The sequence below is a fragment of the Bos javanicus genome, chromosome 14, assembly GCF_032452875.1.
Source record: "Bos javanicus breed banteng chromosome 14, ARS-OSU_banteng_1.0, whole genome shotgun sequence".
NCBI lineage: Eukaryota > Metazoa > Chordata > Mammalia > Artiodactyla > Bovidae > Bos > Bos javanicus.
Window position 1 is genome coordinate 55,038,819 of NC_083881.1, and position 14,811 is coordinate 55,053,629.

At 42.4% G+C, this 14,811-nt stretch overlaps 1 protein-coding gene across 2 annotated transcripts in view; it reads right to left on the bottom strand.

Moving 5' to 3' along the window:
• Positions 1–3,837: 3,837 nt before the first annotated feature.
• The window catches only part of PKHD1L1 (PKHD1 like 1), a 180,862-nt gene continuing 169,888 nt past the window's right edge, over positions 3,838–14,811 (bottom strand). The window contains exons 77-78 of one of the 2 annotated variants that reach the window (XM_061439128.1): positions 13,807–14,048; positions 3,838–5,639 (exon numbers count right to left, since the gene is read on the bottom strand). In XM_061439128.1, coding sequence (XP_061295112.1) covers positions 13,807–14,048 — 242 coding nt within the window. In that variant the 3' untranslated portion in view covers positions 3,838–5,639. Of the gene's footprint in view, positions 5,640–5,827; positions 6,186–13,806; positions 14,049–14,811 lie in introns of those variants that run through there. The other variant, XM_061439129.1, reaches the window with a different exon arrangement.

Here is a 14,811-nt window from a genome sequence, read left to right on the forward strand (position 1 = left end):
AAGATATTCTTATTACTTCCTTATTCTCTGTTCTGTACATTGACCAAGATGGGAACATCATATTGATTTACTTTATGAATTTTTCAGATCCTGAAGAAACAATGCTAATATACAAAGTATTTTTTAATGACTTGCTCAACAGCTAAGTAGCCATTTTTTACATTAAAAATTATTTTAAAAAATTTAAACACAAATTTGTAAGGCAGAATTATTCTGAGAAACTTTTTTTTTTAAGTAGCTGGCTTATGAATGAAGGCTATGTGAAGCCATATTGCCCATGGATTTTTAACAATTAAGCATTTAAAAAAGTCTTAGTTAAAACTGCAACTTTTCTGGTACAAATGTAACCTATATGCAGAGTACATCATGAGAAACGCTGGGCTGGAAGAAGCACAAGCTGGAATCAAGATTGCCTGGAGAAATAGCAATAACCTCAGATATGCAGATGACACCACCCTTATGGCAGAAAGTGAAGAGAACTAAAAAGCCTCCTGATGAAAGTGAAAGAGGAGAGTGAAAAAGTTGGCTTAAAGCTCAACATTCAGAAAACAAAGATCGTGGCATCCCGTCCCATCCCTTCATGGGAAATAGATAGGGAAACAGTGGAAACAGTGTCTGATTTTATTTTGGGGGGCTCCAAAATCACTGCAGATGGTGATTGCAGCCATGAAATTAAAAGACGCTTACTCCTTGGAAGGAAAGTTATGACCAACCTAGATAGCATATTCAAAAGCAGAGACATTACTTTGCCAACAAAGGTCCATCTAGAGAAGGCAATGGCACCCCACTCCAGTATTCTTGCCTGGAAAATCCCATGGGTGGAGGAGCCTGGTAGACTGCAGTCCATGGGGTTGCTACGACTCAGACACGACTGAGTGACTTCACTTTCACTTTTCACTTTCATGCATTGGAGAAGGAAATGGCAACCCACTCCAGTGTTCTTGCCTGGAGAATCCCAGGGACGGGGGAGCCTGGTGGGCTGCCGTCTATGGGGTCACACAGAGTCGGACACGACTGAAGTGATTTAGCAGCAGCAGCAGCAGCAGCAGCAGTCAAGGCTATGGTTTTTCCTGTGGTCGTGTATGGATGTGAGAGTTGGACTATGAAGAAAGCTGAGTGCTGAAGAATTGATGCTTTTGAACTGTGGTGTTGGAGAAGACTCTTGAGAGTCCCTTGGACTGCAAGGAGATCCAACCAGACCATTCTGAAGATCAGCCCTGGGTGTTCTTTGGAAGGAATGATGCTGAGGCTGAAACTCCAGTACTTTGGCCACCTCATGTGAAAAGTTGACTCATTGGAAAAGACTCTGATGCTGGGAGGGATTGAGGGCAGGAGAAAAAGGGGACAACAGAGGATAAGATGGCTGGATGGCATCACCGACTCGATGGACGTGAGTTTGAGTGAAATCCGGGAGTTGGTGATGGACAGGGAGGCCTGGTGTGCTGCAATTCATGGGGTCACAAAGAGTCAGACATGACTGAGTGACTGAACTGACTGACTGACTATAATAACTGTTGGAGTAGGAAATGGCAACCTACTCCAGTATTCTTGCCAGGAAAATTCCATGGACAGAAGAGCCTGGTGGGCTACAGTTCATGGGGTCGCAAAGAGTTGGACACGACTGAGCAACTGAGCAAGTAATCGCTATAATAATTTTAGGAAAAATTTTAAAAGCAGACAGCCAGAAACCTAGAGCAATTGAATTAGAAACTTTTTGACAAAGTCTGTGGCTAAGAAGCAAATTTTTAGAAATTCCCTTTACTCTCAAATGATTTGTCTAGAGAAATCCAGTCCTCTTAAAACTGAGTTCCCCTGAGATTATGGGTAATACTTCTATCCCAAACTTTCCCCCCTTTCTTGTCCTACCTCTGTTCCCCTCAGGATTGAGGAGTATCAAAGAAAGAGGCGGGGCTGAAACCAAGCAGAACCCTGTGGAGTCTTTCCAGGTATAAAAGTCCCTTCATATCCCCCATTACCCTAATGATAGGAACAGAAGAGTCACAAGACTCCTCGTCCCTCCTGAAGGAATATATAAAGCAATCTGATGCATATCTATGAGTTTCTCAGTAAAAACTAAGTCACCCTCACCCAGTGGAGGAGGATGACTGCATGCTATCCACAAGCACGCAGATCCCAGCCTGGAGCCAGATGGTTGATGACAGAGATTCCTGAAAATCACCCTGTTACTTCACCACCGGCCAGTGAGTCAGAATGTCCATGAGCTGATGAGGCGTCCTGAGACCCTGTTATCTTCATCCTAATTATCTTCCCTAACCCTTGTTTAAAAGCCACTGGGGAGTTCTGAGCTGCCCTTTCTCTTTGCTTGCCACCCTGCAAAGAAACCCTTACTTTGTTGCAAACACCTTCTGTCCGAATTTGGCTTTCTGTGCCACAGGCCCATGAGCCCTTGCTCTGTTACATTAGAAAAGTTCTTTTTTGAAAATCTATGGAAATTAAAAAAAAAATCCAGTGGACTGAATACAGCTTGAGGTAAGGAAAGCCTACAGAGAGTAATCAATTTTGTGGCTTTCACAGTGTTTAGATATGAAGAGTTCTGCATCTTTTCCAGAAGCCAAATGTAGGAATTTGTTCCTTAGATGTCACAATTGTAGTTCTTGGAATTTAGTTTTCCAAGCAAAAGGAAGTGTTGTGAAATGGAGAATAAATTGGATTTTCATTAGGAAATCTGGTTTTTAAGTCTTTCTTGTCAGTCTCTCTCTCTCCTCCTCATTTTAATGGTAGAGTTTTCTTGCCTCTTTGGGGTGGAACTGAGGGAATTATTAGGGTTCTCAATTAACAAGTGGTGTGGTCTCATCAATTCTCTCGGGACATGAAAGCTGTTCCTCACGGAGTAGACTGGTGCTCCAGTAACATCAGATGGCTTCTTCTTTTTTTTTTTTTTTAACTGGGGCATAATTGCTTTACAATGTCGTGTTAGTTTCTGCTATGCAACGAAGTGAAACAGCCATGTGTATACATATTTGTTGTTGTTTAGTCTCTCAGTCATCATGTCCAACTCTTTGTGACCCATATACTGTAGCCTGCCAGGCTCCTCTGTCCACGGGATTTTCCAGGCAAGAATACTGGAGTGGGTTGCCATTTCTTCCTCCAGAGGATCTTCTGGACCCAGGGACTGAACCCCCAAGTCTCTGCATATCCTTCATAGCAAGTGGATTCTTTACTGCTGAGCCACCAGTATACCCTCCCTTTTAGACTTCACTCCCACCCCCTATTTCACTTCTCTAGGTCATCAACAGACCACAGACCTGAGCTCCCAGTGCTGTGCTAGCTATCTGTTTTACACATGGCAGTGCCCATACTACAGATGGCGTCTTGATTTCCCCAAGCTCCGTGCTGCATTCACACACTGAACAGTGAGTCTGCATCTCCTAGTGTCAGACATCTCATAAGATGGCAAACAAAATGTTGAGTAAGGAAGAGCCTCACTACCTCCAAGGAGCTCGCTATCTAGTGGTGTTTCAGCCTTCGTTCTTACCCCCACACTTTCTGTCAGAACGCTCTTACTTGGCTAATCTCATGTTTATCTCACCACTTATTTCAGGCATCATGGTCTTCTGGAATCTGTCCCTCATCCATCTCCATCCTCACATGATGCCCTCCCTCCAGCCAAGTGCCCTTCCACTGTACCCCTCCAGCACCCTAACGTCTCTCTCTCTCGTGTACCATGTTACACTTCTGTGTATTGTATATCACCTTTTCTGCTACTATTTCCCCAACTACCTTGCAGACTCCTGGAAGGTGAAGACACAATCTTATTTTTTGTAGTCTTCTCACTAGAATGCCTGTTATTGAGTAAATGTATACAAAGTAAATATATACAAAGATACCTGGATTTATTACATGGTAACATTCAGAAAACTAAGATCATGGCATCTGGTCCCATCACTTCATGGGAAATAGATGGGGAAACAGTGGAAACAGTGTCAGACTTTATTTTTCTGGGCTCCATAATCACTGCAGATGGTGATGGCGGCCATGAAATTAAAAGACACTTACTCCTTGGAAGGAAAGTTATGACCAACCTAGACAGCATATTCAAAAGCAGAGACATTACTTTGCCAACAAAGGTCCGTCTAGTCAAGGCTATGGTTTTTCCTGTGGTCATGTATGGATGTGAGAGTTGGACTGTGAGGAAAGCTGAGCACTGAAGAATTGATGTTTTTGAACTGTGGTGTTGGAGAAGACTCTTGAGAGTCCTTTGGACTGCAAGGAGATCCAACCAGTCCATTCTAAAGGAGATCAGTCCTGGGTGTTCTTTGGAAGGACTGATGCTAAAGCTGAAACTCCAGTACTTTGGCCACCTCATGCGAAGAGTTGACTCATTGGAAAAGACCCTGATGCTGGGAGGGATTGGGGGCAGGAGGAGAAGGGAACAACAGAGGATGAGATGGCTGGATGGCATCACCGACTCGATGGAAGTGAGTTTGAGTGAAATCCAGGAGTTGGTGATGGACAGGGAGGCCTGGTGTGCTGCAATTTATGGGGTTGCAAAAAGTTGGACATGATCGAGTGACTGAACTGAACTGAACTGAATAACTTTTCATGATTTAGCAAGATTAAACTTTTCATGTTTAGCAAGATTAACAATGACCTGGGGCGAGTATTCTAGGGAGCGGTATCCTGTAGAAAGAGCTCTGAGACTTGCTGCATTCTCCCAGCTGTTCCATATGCTTCTTGAGTGTCACTTGCTGGAAGGTGACTTGTGAATGTCACTTCTCCTTGCTTGCGACATGGCCACAAAGCCTTGATTAGAGTTATTCTTCTAAATTGAGCATTTCCTTTAGACTTTTCTGAGTAGAAAGTGTAATTTTTATAGTATGAGAGCTTTTGGTTAACTTAGCCATGGTAATTTGTGGCTTTTTTGTACTCTCTAATTTTATCTCTTGAAAATAAGTATCTCTTTTGGTATAATCTTGGGTTGCAGGAGGTCACACTCTTCATAGTGACAGTTTTGAGTGGGAAGAAGGGGATAGCAGAGGAGTTTGGATTTGTTCAAACAAAGGACACCAGGAAAGCTCTTCTTAGAAGACTGACCAGGGGTAGCAGACTCAGAAATCTAGGATAATCTAGAATTCCTGGCATTTCTGTGGATTTGAAAAATATCAACTTTGAAAAAAAAAAAAAAAAGGTTTAAAACAATCTCATTTCTCCAAAATCCTTAGAAATTAAAATGGCTTAGATCATCAGAAATTATAGCCTTATGAGGATAGAGAAAAACAGATCCCCTGGTACAATATAAAAATTCAGAATGCTTTCAATTTGATCTAGAGAAATTGAGTCAAAACTAGACAGCTCTTTCAACTCTTTAAAGGATTCTATGATCTGTTGGGACAGCAACTTGGAGGTGGTATATCTACTTACAAATCAAATATTTCTAAAAGTTTTTAAAATGAAATAACATATGAACACAAAGAAGCAAAAGAAATTTATATTTTGAGGAAGTCTGATTTTTGTGATTAAAGCTAAGTAATACATTTTATATATTGTAAAAATATTTTTAGCATATTTTCTTGAAAACATTAGACTTTTTATTGATGTGCAACACAACAGTTCCTAAATATGCAGTTTCTATATTTGTGTTTTCAACCTGTTCTTCAGAATAGCACTTCAGTTGCTTCCTGAAAAGTAAAAACAATACAAACATTTTTAAAGAACATATAGTGTAATTTTAAAATATGTTTAATTAATTTTAACTTTCTTACTATTTCATGGAATGGTTAATAAGACAAAAATCACTATTTCAGAGTTTACCAATTTAAGTTGCTCTTGTGCGGAACTGTGGAGAGAGAACAGTGGTCCTTATATATTGTAGTTTTCACATTCAAGTTTTCTTATTTTATTTAGTATAATTTTGCTGGGGTCCAGCCCCGGTTAGATCCAGGGATTCCCTTGGGAGGACGGCATTGGCGACTGAGAGAAATAGAGAAGGAGATAAGGAAAGAATTTTGCAGTTAAGAAAACAGAGGAGAGAAAAGAGGCTGATATTCCTTGGTTTATGCAGAAAGCCAATAAAGCCCCAGCATGGGACTTGCTCTGTTCATGTAGGCTGCAGGCGCCCTCTCAAACAGCTGAAGATGCCCCACCTTAGGCACCTTCTCGAGTGGGTCTTAGAAGCCCAGGCAGGAAAGTGAACACAGAAGGCCCCTGTGCTCCAGGGAATCAGCCTGAAAAGGAAAATGAAAGAGAAAGAATGACATGGGGAGACCAAGCTTGATGAGCATGGCCCACACTTTATTTTCCAAAGTAGTTTTTATACCTTAAGTTGTGCATAGAGGATAATGGGGGGGTGGGGGTGGGGCGGGGGTAGAGTCATGCAAGGTCAGCAGTCCTTCATCCTTATCGAAGCCAGGCTTTCTTTCTGCAAACTTATCATACGCAAAAGCTTTAGGTGATTTACATCATCTTCTGGCCAGGAGGCCTGTTAACATTTTATGACCCTTTCTTCAGAAAACTTATTTTTCTCTAAAGGTGATTATTCTAAAGTCAGGTGCCACCCTCTGAAAGCATTAGATAAAGTTGCATTCCTATAGGGCAAAAGTGTGGTGGGCTATAACAAGAAAAGAATTAATTCAAGGGTCCAAGGTTACTAACATTAAAGCTACTACTTACATTTCTATATACCAACTGTATTAATCAATATACTCCCAGGGACATAATAGGTAAGGGATATGGAAACTTGGCAGCAAGCATTAGCTCAACAAAGAAATCCTCTACTAGTTCTATTCTAACAATTTTAACTCTCTGAGAAGCTCTGCATTGTTAGAATATCTTAAGCTTCCTGTGCCTCTTGTGGTTGGGAGGCTGTGAACAATCACATGTGTAGCTGCAGGAGTCCGAACAAACCTGTCAGGCAAGCTAGAAAGTCACCAGAAGGGTTTGAATTGAAACACACCTATTATGTCCAGGAGACTTATTAACTAGAGCTTTAAGTTGATTTTCTTACAGAGAAAGGTGGTTGGGGATAGCCCCCCGTTAATGTCAGAAGAGTTGGTGAAAGTCGTGAAATAGTAAAACAGACAGATTTTGGTTTTGGGGTAGATGCTCAGGCAGATCCAGGGGGGCCCCTTGAGTTCTGATTCACCTTTGCATGTCAGATCTCTCTGCATGACCTTTGTCATGGGTGGGAACTCCCGTGCTGGCTCCCAGCATAATTTCAGGACTCTCTTAAAACTAAAATATTGTTAATTCAGAATGCAAAGTTATTAAAAAAGAAAAACAGAATTTCATCAACTGTTGCTATGAGCTGAATATGTGAGTGTGTGCTGTGTCTGACTCTTTGCAATCCCATGGACTGTGGCCCGCCAGGCTCCAGCGTCCATGGAATTTTCCAGGCAAGAATACTGGAGTGCGTGGCCATTTGCTCCTCTAGGGGATTTTCCCCACCCAGGAATTGAACCCACCCAGGAATCTCTTAAGTCTCCTGCACTGGCAGGCAGATTCTTTACCAATAGTGCCACCTGGGAAACCCCATCTGAATGGGAAAGAAAGTGAAAGTCGCTCAGTCATGTGTCTGACTCTTTGCTATCCCATGAACTATACAGTCCATGGAATTCTCCAGGCCAGAATACTGGAGTGGGTAACCTTTCCCTTCTCCAGGGGATCTTCCCAACTCAGGGATGGAACCCAGGTCTCCTGCATTGCTTTACCAGCTGAGCCACCAGGGAAGCCCCACCTCAAATTTATGTTTTAAAATCTAATGTCCAATGTGATGGTATTAGGGATAGGGCTTTTGATAGGTTCTTAGGTCTTGAGGGCAGAGCCTCCATGAATGCGAAGAGACTCCACAGAATTCCCCAGCCCCTTCGACCACATAAAGATACAGTGGAAGTCTGTGACCCAGAAGAGGGCCCTAATTTGACCATGCTGGCACCCTGATCTCAGACTTCTGGCCTCCAGAATTGTGAGAAATAAATTTCTGTTGTTCTTAAGCCATTCAATCTTTGGTATTTTGTTATAGCAGCCTGAAAGGACGAAGACAGTGTTTAAGTCTTCTCATGTCTTAATTGAAGAATTATGGATTATTTAGTAGCAAAGGGGAAGCTGCTAACTTTTTATCTGTGAAAAAAGTCCTAAAAAACACCATGAACAATATCATTTACCAATGACTTGAAAGTAGGATTTTATGAATTTTGTAAAATTCCAAAGTTGTAGATACAAGTAGGGAGGAAGTCAATGAAGATAATTAGGAAAAAATTCCGTTTAATGAAGAAACACAAAATGTACAGATATAATAATACTGTACAAATATAATAATAATAAGCAGTATTTATACTTTATATTTTAATGCTTCTTGGAAGAAAGAAATGAACTTAAACAGTACCTATCACATGATTCTAAAACAGACAGCAAGTTTACTCTTACTAGAATTCTAGGGACAAGAAAACTGGCATTAAAATACAATAACTTGTGTGCTGCTGTTTACCTTTGATCCTTCAGCTCCAAACCCATCCTCTCTATTATCTATAAGAGGCAGGGCTGGGACTTTTCAAATTGTGCTTCTCCCTTGACAGCTGGTTTCTAATTAGTTTCTACCAGGAGGAGGGAAGAATGGATTATTTCTTCTTGAAGCCCCAGGCTCCAGTTGTTCTGCCACTCTCCCAGAAAGCCAGCCTTATTGTTTCCCTTCATCCTGACTTTTTTTTTTTTTTAATTTAAAATTTAGTCTTGGCTTTTAGTACTGAAATACTTCATTCTCCTTCTAAATTATTCAGTTCAATTCAGTTCAGTCATTCAGTCACGTCTGACTCTTTGCAACTCCATGGACTGCAGCATGCCAGGCCCCCCTGTCCATCACCAACTCCCGGAGTTTACTCAAACTCATGTGCATTGAGTTGGTGATGCCATCCAATCATCTCAATCTCTGTCGTCCCCTTCTCCCAACTTCAATCTTTCCCAGCATCAGGGTCTTTTCAGTTGAGTCAGTTCTTTGCATCAGGTGGCCAAAGTACTGAACTATCAACTTCAGCATCAGTCCTTCCAGTGAATATTCAGGACTGATTTCCTTTAGCATGGACTGGTTGGATCTCCTTGTAGTCCAAGGGACTCTCAAGAGTCTTCTCCAACACCACAGTTCAAAAGCATCAATTCTTTGGCACTCAGCTTTCTTTATAGTCCAACTCTCACATCCATACATGATTACTGGAAAAACCATAGCTTTCACTAGATGTACCTTTGTTGGCAAAGTAATGCCTCTGCTTTTTAATATGCTGTCTCGGTTCATCATAACTTCCAAGGAGCAAGTGTCTTTTAATTTCATGGCTGCACTCACCATTTGCAGTGACTTTGGAGACCAAAAAAATAAAGTCTGTCACTGTTTCCACTGTTTCCCCATCTATTTCCCATGAAGTGATGGGACTAGATGCCATGATCTTCGTTTTCTGAATGTTGAGCTTTAAGCCAACATTTTCACTCTCCTCTTTCACTTTCATCAAGAGGCTCTTTAGTTTTTCTTCACTTTCTGCCATAAGGGTGGTGTCATCGGCATATCTGAGGTTATTGATATTTCTCCCGGCAATCTTGATTCCAGCTTGTGGTTCATCCAGCCCAGGGTTTCTCATGATGTACTCTGCATATAAGTTAAATAAGCAGGGTGACAAAATACAGCCTTGACGTACTCCTTTTCCTATTTGGAACCAGTCTATTGTTCCATGTCCAGTTCTAACTGTTGCTTCTTGACCTGCATACAGATTTCTCAGGAGGCAGGTCAAGTGGTCTAGTATTCCCATCTCTTGAAGAATTTTCCACAGTTTGTTGTGATCCACACAATCAAAGGCTCTGGCATAGTTAATAAAGCAGAAATAGATGTTTTTCTGGAACTCTCTTGCTTTTTCGATGATCCAACAGATGTTGGTAGTTTGATCTCTGGTTCTTCTGTCTTTTCTAAATCCAGCTTGAACATCTGAAAGTTCAAGGTTCATGTACTGTTGAAGCCTGGCTTGGAGAATTTTGAGCATTACTTTGCTAGCAGGTGAGATGAATGCAATGTGCCATAGTTTGAGCATTCTTTGGCATTGCCCTTCTTTGGGATTGGAATGAAAACTGACCTTTTCCAGTCCTGTGGCCACTGCTGAGTTTTCCAAATTTGCTGGCATATTGAGTGCAGCACTTTCACAGCATCATCTTTTAGGATTTGAAATAGTTCAACTGGAATTCCATCACTACCACTAGCTTTGTTCGTAGTGATGCTTTGTAAGGCCTACTTGACTTCGCATTCCAGGATGTCTGGCTCTAGGTGAGTGATCACACCATCGTGATTATCTGGGTCATGAAGATTTTTTTTTTGTATAGTTATTCTGTGTATTCTTGCCACGTCTTCTTAATATCTTCTGCTTCTGTTAGGTCCATACATTTCTGTCCTTTATTGAGCCCATCTTTGCATGAAATATTCCCTTGGTATCTCTAATTTTCTTGAAGATATCTCTAGTCTTTCCCATTTTATTGTTTTCCTCTATTTCTTTGATTGTTCACTGAGGAAGGCTTTCTAATCTCTCCCTGCTGTTCTTTGGAACTCTGCATTCAAATGGGTATATCTTTTCTTTTCTCCTTTGCCTTCGTGTTTCTTCTTTTCACAGCTATTTGTAAGGCCTCCTCAGACAACCATTTTGCCTTTTCACATTTCTTTTTCTTGGGTGTGGTCTTGATCCCTGCTCTTATACAATATCACAAACCTCTGTCCATAGTTCTTCAGGCACTATGTCTATCAGATCTAATCCCTTGAATCTATTTCTCACCTCCACTGTATAATCATAAGGAATTTGATTTAGGTCATACCTGAATGGTCTACTGGTTTCCCCCACTTTCTTCAATTTAAGTCTGAATTTGCCAATAAGGAGATCATGATCCGAGCCACAGTCAGCTTGAGATTTTGTTTTTGCTGATTGTATACAGCTTCTCCATCTTTGGCTGCAAAGAATATAATCAATCTGATTTAGGTATTGACCATCTGGTGATGTCCATGTGTAGAGTCTTCTCTTGTGTTGTTGGAAGAGGGTGTTTGCTATGACCAGTGCGTTCTCTTGGCAAAACTCTGTTAGTTTTTGACCTGCTTCATTCTATACTCCAAGGCCAAATTTGTCTGTTACTCCAGGTATTTCTTGATTTCCTATTTTTGCATTCCAATCCCCTATAATGAAAAGGACATCTTTTTGGGGCATTAGTCCTAGAAGGTCTTGTAGGTCTTCATAGAACTGTTCAGCTTCTTCAGCATTACTGGTCGGGGCATAGGCTCCAATTACTATGATATTGAATGGTTTGCCTTGGAAACAAAGAGATCATTCTATTGTTTTTGATACTGCATCCAAGTACTGCATTTTGGTCTCTTTTGTTGACTATGATGGCTACTCCATTTCTTCTAAGGAATTCTTGCCCACGGTAGTAAATATAATGGTAATCTGAGTTAAATTCACCCATTCCAGTCCATTTGAGTTCACTGATTCCTAAAATTTCGATGTCCACTCTTGCCATCTCTTGTTTGACCACTTCCAATTTGCCTTGATTCATGGACCTAACATTCCAGGTTCCTGTGCAATATTGCTCTTACAACATCAGACTTCTATCACCAGTCACATCCACAACTGGGTGTTGTTTTTGCTCTGGCTCCGTCTCTTCATTCTTTCTGGAGTCATTTCTCCACTGATCTCCAGTAGCATATTGGGCACCTACTGACCTGGGGAGTTCCTCTTTCAGTGTCCTCTCTTTTTGTTTTTTCATACTGTTCATGGGGTTCTCAAGGCAAGAATACTGAAGTGGTTTGCCATTCCATTCTCCAGTGGACCATGTTTTGTCAGAACTCTCCACCATGACCCATCCATCTTGGATGGCCCTACATGGCACGGCTCGAGTTTCCTTGAGTTAGACAAGGCTGTGGTTCATGTGATCAGATTGGTTAGTTTTCTGTGATTGAGGTTTTCAGTCTGTCTGCCCTCTGATGGAGAAGGATAAGAGGCTTATGGAAGCTTCCTGATGGAAGAGACTGACTGAGGAAACTAAGTCTTGTTCTGATGGGCGGGGCCAGGCTCAGTAAATTTTTAATCCAATTTTCTGTTGATGGGTGGGGCTGTGTTCCCTTCCTTTTATTTGACTTGGGGCCAAACTATGAGGGAGGTAATGAAGATAACAGCGACCTCCTTCAAAAGGTCCCATGCATGCACTGCTACACTCAGTGCCCCCAGCCCTGCAGCAGGCCACTGCCAACCCACGCCTCTGTTGGAGACTCCTGCACATTCCCCGGGCAAGTCTGGGTCAGTCTCTTGTGGGGTCACTGCTCCTTTCTCTTGGGACGTGGTAGGCACAAGGTTCTGTTTGCATCCTCTAAGAGTCTGTTTCCCCAGTTCTGTGTAAGTTCTGGTGGCTCTATGGTGGGGTTAACGAGACCTCTTCCAAGAGGGCTTATGCCATACCCATGTCTGCTGCATCCAGAGCCCCTGCCCCAGGTGCAGTTCACTGCAGACCTGTACCTCCACAGGAGACGCACAAACACCATTTTGTCTCAGTCTCTGTGAGGTCTCTGGGTCCTGGTGTGCACAAGGGTTGTTTGAACCCTCTGAGCCTCTCTGACCAGTAGGGGGTTTGATTCAAAACACGATTTCGTTCCTCCTACCAACTTGCTGGGGATTCTCTGCCCTTGGACGTGGGGTATCTCCTCACAAATTTATGGCAACGTGTGGCCACAGAGAATGGTTTAGGAATGGGCATGTGACCCAAGCTGAGTCAATGACAATAATTTTGGGACTTTTTCTGGAAGTGTTGGGCAAGAGGTTTGTTCTTTCTGCATTAGCTGCATTAGAATGTAAACATGAAGATGCTGGTGGTATTTGTACATGAGGGTTGGGGTGGATGATGCAGAAAGAGAGTCTGGGAGTGAATCTATCACTGAGGAGAATGGAGCAGAGAGACAGAGACTCAGGCTCTGGATGATGTCATTTGAGTCTTTGGTTCTTGCTCTGCCAGAAATCAGATTACTTCTGAGTGTCTCAGTTAAGCGAGTTCACTTTATTGTCCAAACCAACTGGAGCTGAGCTTTTGCACCTTGAAAGAATACTGACGTAACCTGAACTTCTCACTCCCCACATTCTTATACCCCATCATATAATGGAATAACATTTCCACAGGGTGGTATTTTGTCTTTACATTTGAAGCTATCACTTCCTTGGACACCAAGGAGATCAAACCAGTCAATCCTAAAGGAAATCAACCCTGAATATCCACTGGAGGGACTGATGCTGAAGCTAAAGCTCCAATACTTTGGCCACCTGATGCGAAGAGTTGACTCATCGGAAAAGACCCTGATGCTTGGAAAGATTGAGGGCAGGAGGAGAAGGGGGCAACAGAGTGTGAGATGGTTGGATGGCATCATGGACACAACAGACACGAGTTTCTGCAGTCCATGGGGTGGCAAAGAGTTGGACATGACTGAGCAGCTGAACCACAATAACAAGTATTACTAATTAAGGAGAACAAAGAAGGAAAGAAAAGTGTATGTCTCAGTTTTGAGTACCAAATTCAATTCACTAGCTGTATCAACAGAGGATGAGGTGGTTAGATGGAATCATGGACACAACAGACACGAGTTTCAGCAAACTCCAGGAGATGGTGAAGGACAGGGAAGCCTGGGGTGCAACCGTCCATGGGGTCACCAAGAGTCAGACACAACTGAGCAGCTGAACAACAACGTCCTTAATGGCCGAGACTCTTTGTGACCATAGTGGTGCCATGCTGTGGTCTTTCTTCAGTAAACATTTTCTGATACTTTAGTACGTGGAGACAAACAGCATGTACCGTACTTACCTAGAGTACGTTCAATGTCAAAACTGCAGTCATAAATATTTCCAAGAGCAACACTCTTCCCACCAGACAGCTTATCACTGTAGTCACTATCTGGGCAGCTGTACCCAAAGTGGACGCTTTGCTGTTGCTGCTGCCACTGCTGCTACTGCCCGGGCTGGAGACAGACTGCGAAGCCAGGCCGAGAGGCTGGGACTCCACCCGAACGAACTCATCCAGGATAAATTCAATCTTAAAATTTTTTCCTGGAGGGGGGAAAATAAGCAGTGTTTGACTTCCTTTGATTATCTGTTTGTTGTCATACACTTCCAACTGGGTTTTCATCAACTTACAAATACTGTATAACCCCTAATGAAGTACTTTTGGAAACTGAGTCAAATGAACTGAAGTATAAACAATGGTAGAGAGGGTCTCAGAGTCAGAAGTGTTCTATTGCCATAGTTAACTTCCCTGGTGGCTCAGATGGTCAGGAATCCACCTGCAGTGCAGGAAACCCAGGTTCAATCTCTGGGTCAGGAAAATCCCCTGGAGAAAGGATTGGCTACCCACTCTAGTATTCCTGCCTGGAGAATTCCATGGACAGAGGAGTCTGGTGGGCTACAGTCCATGGAGTCACAAAGAGTCAGACAGAACTGAGCGATTAACACTTTCACTTCTATCTGCTCATCAGCTATGGACAGGAGGACTCTGGATAGATTTTCCTTCTGGTCCGTCAATACCTCCTTCTTAGGGGTTCTCTCCTAGTGCCCAGGACTGGCTGTTAGAAACAAAGGACAGTATGGAAGAGAGCTGAGGGTGCTGAGCCTTGTCTGATCATTGTACACTTGACCAAGGAGCAATGGAAAGACACTTTATCATTTTTCTTGCATATGCTTTGTTGTTTGTACAGTTTTACAGTGGTTAATCTACAAACTGGCTAACCGATCTAAAAATCATGAAGAGATGACTATATTTGACCTTCCTTACTGTACACAAGCAGGGAACTGAAAGCCTACACTTACGGGAAAA